This window comes from Salvia hispanica, chromosome 3 (genome assembly GCF_029641045.1).
Source record: "Salvia hispanica isolate PSC_SH4W2 chromosome 3, Shi_PSC_v1, whole genome shotgun sequence".
NCBI classification, from domain to species: domain Eukaryota; kingdom Viridiplantae; phylum Streptophyta; class Magnoliopsida; order Lamiales; family Lamiaceae; genus Salvia; species Salvia hispanica.
Window position 1 is genome coordinate 36,833,959 of NC_142694.1, and position 8,192 is coordinate 36,842,150.

The 8,192-nt window shown below is 32.1% G+C and overlaps 1 protein-coding gene across 1 annotated transcript; it reads left to right on the forward strand.

Annotated features, from left to right (window-relative positions):
- Positions 1–4,635: 4,635 nt before the first annotated feature.
- Positions 4,636–6,054, forward strand: LOC125209327 (uncharacterized). The gene is made up of 3 exons (XM_048108930.2): positions 4,636–4,816; positions 5,106–5,481; positions 5,587–6,054. The coding sequence occupies exons 1-3, from the start codon at positions 4,811–4,813 to the stop codon at positions 5,628–5,630; spliced, it is 426 nt and encodes a 141-aa protein (XP_047964887.1). The 5' UTR covers positions 4,636–4,810; the 3' UTR covers positions 5,631–6,054.
- Positions 6,055–8,192: the final 2,138 nt, after the last annotated feature.

An 8,192-nucleotide genomic window follows, 5' to 3' on the forward strand; every position in this document is an offset into this window, starting at 1 on the left:
ATTGAATCGATAAAATAAAATAATGGGTGTTATAATTTTGATAGATTCAACTTTTACAAAATATTACTACTCAAACCAAATATCGACTAGCTACAAAATTGAAACAGGCATAATCAACAAAGATGCTCAAACCCCATACATCCAAATGCACAAGAAATATATGAAACAAAGAAAGAAATGAATGGTAATGATTAATTTTCCTTGATTGGCTCTTAGGTATCTTGAAAGCGAAAGAAGTAATGGTTATGTTTGAATTTGAAAGCCAACTCAAAAGGCATTCGTCCTCTTGTCACAAAATATTTGTGGGAAAATCATTTTGTTTGATTTCCACAATAACACACACAAAATTTTGTTGTCTTTTTCCTTAAAACTTGAAAATTCATTTCCTCGATATAATAAAATAATCAGCACACCTTGTTGTATTCAAAATGGTAGTGAATTATTGGCCGACTATATTGGCATGGACCATGGAAGAATTCCACCACCGCCCATGTATTTTGTATGAATAAAAAATTGAATAATGAGTTCATCGATGGATTTGAGATTAACTAAATTTAGTGAACTTAATTTGCAATTTGGATTATGCGAAATTGGTGTTTTACTATATCTTTATATTTTGAAATTTTCATGGCAGTTTCTTTTCTAATTTTATCGTTTAACTAGATTGTCATTATTATATCTTTAATTTTTAATTTGTAAGATAACTGTCTAAGAGTAGCAATGGATTCACGTGAAAACAAAGAGTATATCTTTAGTTTTAATTTTTTATAATATTAGTATAATTGTAGATTGTTTATAATAAATCAAATTGTTAAATTTAAAGGTCATGGCCCAAAAAACACAACCCAAGCGCTGGGCTTGCCAACAAGCCCATTTCATAACTTTCACACACCACCATAAGTCCATAACATTATTTTCATTGAAAATTCGGTTGGGAATAAGCACAAAGTGAGAATTAAATAGACCATAAAATAAAAAGATAATCATCTACTACATCTTTGACCATTTCCACCTGAGTGTTGAACATTTTAACTATTGTCTAATTTATAAAATATTTGGTTCCAATTAAAGCTACCGTCTTACAAATATTGATATGAGAGTACGTTCGAAAGAATGAAGTTAAGAGGAATTTACTAGGGCTAAGTAGTGGAGTGTGTTTTTTAGTTCGATATAAAGCGAAGAACTTTACTAGGACTTGACATTTTGCGGATCCTTTTAGAAGAGAGAATGCCTTCATGAGCAAGGACACATGTGGTATAAAGATGTCGTCATCTTGTGTTGCAAATATAAGGTATTGGGTTAAGTTATTGAATACGGCAGGGATTATTGGGGGTATATAGTCCCATTTGCTCCCATAGCTATCGTTTTTTTGTTTTTTAGTATCAGTGTTGACCCAACATAATGCTTTTGTCATTAGTGTTCTTTCCGCTTTGGTAATGGCCAATTTTATGTGTTATTGAGACTTGAGAAAATTAATTTGTCCATTTTTTAGGATCTCGAAGGGGTGTGAAAGTACATAAGAACTCTTGAATATGAAAACCGTAATTGATGAAAGTCGTAGTATTGCTTGGAGAGAGATCTTTCACATATCTTTCGATATCAATCATATATACAACAAAGGATAAAAAAAAAGCCAAAATAAGTGATTTTAGGCTTTATAAAAAGAAGTTATCGTTATGGAGTATAAATCTTGATATGCCTAACAAGTAACAAGAGTTTTTGTAACTGCTTTATATAATTGTTTGAACTGGCTAGTAACTTTATTAAATATTGATTGCTTGTATACGTTGTTACGTTTGATCATACTAGTAACTTGTTTAAATTATTTTGTAATGTCCCAAAATTAGTGGCTACAATAGTAAAATATATAGCTACAACGTGACTATCAACATTAATTGATTCCCTCGTTGAATCATCCACAGCTCGACGACATATGTATTTAGTATTTACAAATATTCTGGAATCAAATGTATGCATTAAGTTGGTCGATGGTTACATGCCCGTGTGTATGGATAGACATAAATACCCATCATTTACTTCATTTGTTCCAATTTATTAAATGTTCTCATCTCCTAAAAGAGAGGTAGATGGATTAACAACGTGCATGTACTAGAATCCACCCACCAAGAACAATAGGCATCTTATTAAATTGCTATTTATGTCCTACAAAGTGTGTTGTTTTAAAAAATATAATAAAAAATAAATTGAAAAAAATTACGGAATATACATCCTACTTTTATAATAAGTGAAAATGAGGCAAAACTAGTAAAAATGAAAGGTGGCAAATTTTCAAGGATAAAGGAAGGGAGTATCTTGAATAAATCTTCTCATTTTTGTTATTAGGTTACCAATTTTGTTTTTTTTTTTTTCTTAAAGAAGATCAATAATGGTTTCCCATCTATCTTGATGACTTGAACCTTAACCTATTAGTTAAAAGAGAAGCGTCTTACCATCAAAGATGCACTTCATCGTGTTATTAGGTCACCAATTACACCTTAAATTGTTTCCCACCTTTGAGTTTTGGGTTGTTTGATTAGCACTATTTCAAAATAATTCATTTTACTTTATGAAATTCGTATGTAGTAATATACCTCGTGGCAATATATTTTTATTGAAAGAAAAGAAAATTTCCTCTAGAGAGTGCGATATTACCAAAAACAAAAACCGAAGTAGCACCCAATTAGTTATAAACAAAATTTGAAAAAGGCTTTGAGAAAACACAAAAACTACGATAGAAGAAATAATAATATAGTACTACGTAACTAGTATATATTGTTAACAGACTATTTCAATATTACATAATATTTCAAATTACGGTGGAATCAATCCAAATTCCTTCATGTCGAATTCAAGTCGACGTGCCGGAATGAATCCCACATGGCTAGCTAGCGTACAAGGAAAAGCAAATAAACATATTGTGGTGAAAATAGAAATTAAGAATTAGTATTGTCGGTATATAAAAACATCATACTATAATTTTTTGTAGAATTAGATTTTTGTACGACATATGAAGTGATGACTGCGTTTAATTAATTTATTTTGAATCATGGATTTGGAGTATTTACTATTCACCACACCAAAATTCACATGCTCAAATAATTATTCTATTCATTACGTGGTAGATACCGTAGATTATATTAGTCTAGAATGTTTTACTTATCCAAATTATCTCCCAACACTTTTAGGATAATTTTGACGTTTTTCTCAGTTATTCTTTTAATTTAGATTTGGGGGAAATTTGTGAATAACGTGTAAGCCAAAATACATTAGTTTAATTTTATGTGTTTCGTATTTTTCAGACTTAGCTCAATAGCCTCTTTGTGAGGAGAAACACAAATTTGTACTACATAAATTTATAAACTTTGGCTTTCATGTCAATATACAAGTTATACAACTTCTCTTAAATTAATCCAATTCAGTGAGAGAATTAAAAATATAATAAAGTTATAATATAACCTCTATTTTTTAATAAATTATAAAATGACAAATTTTGTAATTTATTCGACTATTTAAGTTATAATAATTTTTTAATCATAGAAAAGAGTCACAGTCGACCTATATAATTATTTATGAATTTTAAGGCCCATTATAAGTAGAAAAAGACATGAACGGTATTTGTTAAGCTACATTCCTCTACGTGGGTTCCATTATTCCAAAAGTTAGAAATTAAGATTGTTGACACATGTAATTCATGGGATGCAAAACCTAGCTAGTTTCTTTCATGCCAGTGGACTTAAAATAATTAATTTGTGAGATACTATTTTGATATTTCTTGCAAGTTGCAACAACGAGATTAAGCGAGAATTAAAATTTTCACAGGAAACGACAATAAAGCACATAAAATAACGACAAAACAGATGAGCTTAACTATAAATATAAAATATTTGCTCTTTTAATTAGAATCGAATTCACATATGATGCACTCAATTTGGTTTTGGAGATGCATCTATCGACTGTCGTATAGTATTTTTTTTAATGAAGAGTTAAAAATGATTATCATCTCTCACCAATATTATAACTGAATGAATGAAATATTTGAATTCGAACATTATTAGAAGTGAGGAAATTTAATTATTCATTCATCTCTTATTCATCGATTCTACATACTTGTTCATCACTCTCATCTCCAAAAAAAAAATCACTTAATTAATAGAGTCAATTTCTTGTGGACAACTAATTAAGTTTTATGGTTTTCATGGTCAATTTGAAATGTATCCCATAACAAGAAATTTCAAGATTTTGAGACTACTTAAAAAATATAGGGAAGGGACTAAATGCTTATTCATGCAACCATGATCAGTTTCTACTACTTTTACTTGAAAATTTGACAAAGTAAAATAAAAAAAAGTGGCTTGTGGGATAGTCAATAACAATTGGAGAAGTATTTCATCTTCTTAATTTTTATCTCTTTTTCCATAATTATGGTTGACCAGACTCACTAAATAGTAATGTGTCTAGACTACTAAATATTTTACTCGTGGATAGGGCCCACTTACATCAATCCAAGACCACACATAAGCACTACACTTGTATGGTGTAGTGAAGTGCCAAATAGACTATTTTTCCATCATGTATCCTCAAATTAGACTATCACTCTAGCTATCTATATATAGCCAAACGTATGTTATGTTATTTAGATTCAACAAAGCTCACTCACTTACTCACTGATCCAAACTCTCTCTACAAATCAGTTCTCTCCCATTCTATTTATTTAAACAAAAAGAACCCTTTGATTGTGTATTGATTGTGTACTCCATCATTTGACCAAATATATTTAAGGCAAGCTATACCATTTTCAATTAGAGACAACATGCAGGTGAGCTGGCTTTGCATTTCCTCTTTTTTATTATACTAACCAGTAATTAACATGAATTTTACTACCATGTGGTTCAATCAATTACTATGTTATACTTACAAACTACAAATAGTAAAAAAAAAATTCATTCTTTGAACTTTTTGTTTGAAATCACCTAAAGAATTTTGTTTATAATCAAGTGGTATATAATTGCATGCATCATTAATAGAAGTAAAACATGCAATATATCACTAAATATAACATAAAATGAGAATATCTACTAACACAATTTTACTATGTGTAACACCAGATCCTTCAATGGCTATTGAAGCTAGCAGAACAAGAAGCTTCTAGAATAGCAACTCCCATCACTAAACATACATTGCAGAAGAGGAAGAAGAAGACATCGGAGAATAAGGTTTTGCCCATAGCTGGTTCGTCTGACCAGTCCTGGTCGAGCAACGAGCTCGCTGATTCAGACAAGACGAAAAAGAAGAAGAAGACAACGACAACGAAGAAAGCAGTTTCGAGGATGAAGGAGTTGCTCAAAAGGGCTGTGAATTGGAAGAAAGGAGGCTCAAAGCAGGTGGATTATGATGTAGATTCTCCAAAGATGAGGTTTGGAGATGATGAGATAGAAAAGTGGATCAACACTATAGAAAAGTGGATCACCACTGATTCTGAATGTATGTATATTTCCTTCCTTCACTTACTCTCAAAAATACATTCATTATATACTATTCCCTATATATTTGTATTTATCTCATGTTTACTTGATTTAATTTGTCTAGTTGTTGTGCTGGAATTATCACCAACAACTTCATCGTGTGGCTGACTTACCTCGTACACGATCATGCGAAGTTGAGCATGTCCAAGAAACTCGTGGGGTCGGACATAGCTAGCAAAAAAATAGTAGCCAACGTCGGAAGGCTGAGGTGGTGCGGGGGATGTGGTTAGTAGAGAAATACCAGAAGTGAACTCCATTCCAAAGGGATGGGGCTGAGCTGCCGCACGTGAAGTCGACGACAACTCCAAAAGCAGAATTTAATGAAGTCAACTATGAGCAGGCTGCGGATGACGATGGGGATGGTGGAGAGGACTCCGATGAGTGAGCCGGGCCACGTGTTGAAGCTTGAAGAATGAAGTTTTTTTTTTTTTTTGTATTAGTTGTTAAATTTTAGGAGGAGTTGTGTTAAGTGAAGTAAGTAGAGAGAAAAAATTATTAAATTTAAATAATAATAATAATATTGTTTTGAGAAGCATGTGCATATATACTTGTTTAGAAAATGAATATTCTTGTGCAGTTTATGAATAGCTTAAATTACCTAATAAATGAGGCATTTTCAAAATTCCAAGGGTGTTATTCCAGATTTGCAGTGTGACATCCCTAACCTAGAATTCTATCATTTGCATAATTATTTATTTCACTTATCATTCGTATTATATATAGACATATTAATTGAATAATTTTAAATTTAATATTACTTCATTATCTTAACATAATTTAGATGAGTCCTATTCTAATGCTTATAGCACCCTAATCCAAAATTAAGACTAAATCTCCACCATTGTATTTTAAAATTAGTGGATGATATTAAAGCTCACAAATCTCAATAAATAGTAGACAAAATATCAACAAAAGGGTAATATCGTCATTATGTTATCATATGATAATTTTCGTGGGTGTTTTTTTATATCAACATTGTGTATTACAAATATCAACAATATGACATTAGAATATCAATACAAGGACAAGAAAATATCAACACATTTTTATTGAGATTGGACATGCATAATATTGAAATTTTGCCTACAATATATTGAGATTTTTTGTTGCATTTGTTGATAAAAGCTGCTTATCAACATGTACGAAAATTGAAATATAATTTAACAAATTTCATCACCCGAACATCGTCGGAACATATGCAATTGAGATCTCGTTGGAATCCTTATTAAATTATCTTTAATTTGATATATTTTTTGCGAAAAAATAATTTAAATTGAGAAAGTTACGTAAATTTAAAGATTTGAGATGATTTTGAGGAGAGAGAAAGTAGTTAGTTATAAATACTACATATAGGAATTGACATTAATACCATTTTTATTTAATTAATAATTAATTAAATTTAAAATATATTACACTTGACATTATATTAACCACAAGATCTTCTAATCTAATGGTTGAAAATTGGTCTCAATTTGGGATTGGTAATTAGTTAGCAATTAATTACATCATGTATAATTAATTATCCAAGTTATTAGTTATAATATTATATATATATATATATATATATTTATAAAGGATTGTGATCAATTGAGATTTTTTATGCTAATTGAGAAATGAGATGCAATATCAGCCACTCATTTTTATTAAATGAGTGGTCCAGATTTTGCCACATAAAAAATAATTTTAGATTAATTTATTATGAAAGGGTAGAATAGTAATTCCATGTTTTAGTTAGGAAAGGGGTTTAGATTCATCCTCTTCTCAATTACACGAAGATCTCCATCTCACGAACCTTAGCTTCAGTTTTTGAATTTGTGTTGAATTGAGCAGATCCGCGAGCTGAAATCGAAGCTCGGAGAAGACGATGCAGAGAAGGCGAAACTGGAGATCAAGATCGGCGCGGCGGAGGCGGACGATCAGGATCTGGACGGCGGCAGGGAAAACTGAGCTTCAATTTTTGAATTTGTGTTGAATTGAGCATATCTGCGAGCTGAAATCGAAGCTCGGAGAAGACGATGAGGAGAAGGCGAAACTGGAGATAGAGATCGGCGCGGCGAAGGCGGAGGATCATGATGTGGACGGTGGCGGGAAGAGGAGGAGGCGAGGTGGCCGAATTCTGGCGACAAATCCAGCTCCGCCGGATCCAATCCGAAGGAAATCCTCGAAATACAATCAAAGGAAAATCCTCAACGCCTCCAGACAAGCCCCCTCTCTCTCTCGCGCGCGATTTAACGCCGCCGCTGTTCACCGCGCTTCGCCGCTCCTGCTGTACGAAGCTCCGAACAGCTTCGCTTCTCACGCCGTCGCTTCGCCGGAAGCTTAATTGTTGATTCGAGTATGGATTTGGAGGTATTAAGCTTTGCATTATCAATTGTGTTGGATGTGAACTGATTTTTAGTGAGAGAAATTGCTACCTGTGTTTTTTCGCCAGAGCTCTGTGTAAAAGTCGACTATTTTGAGGTCCATCTTCACGATTTTCGCTGTTTTTATCAAAATGCTTGAACATTTGGGAAAAAATCTGAAAATACTGATTTCTGCTCATTTCAATGCTGAATTTCGCTTTTATCTCGCGACTTCAGCACAGATCTTGCAATTTTTTATTTAATTCGATTTATGCCTCTCAAATCTGCTTCGTAAATCACTTGCATTTGCTCGTTGACATAATAACGT

Excerpts from the sequence above, each read along its gene's own strand:
- LOC125209327 (XM_048108930.2), top strand. Across the intron at positions 5,482-5,586 it reads GATCACCACTGATTCTGAAT|TTGTTGTGCTGGAATTATCA; the intron begins GTATGTATATTT and ends TAATTTGTCTAG.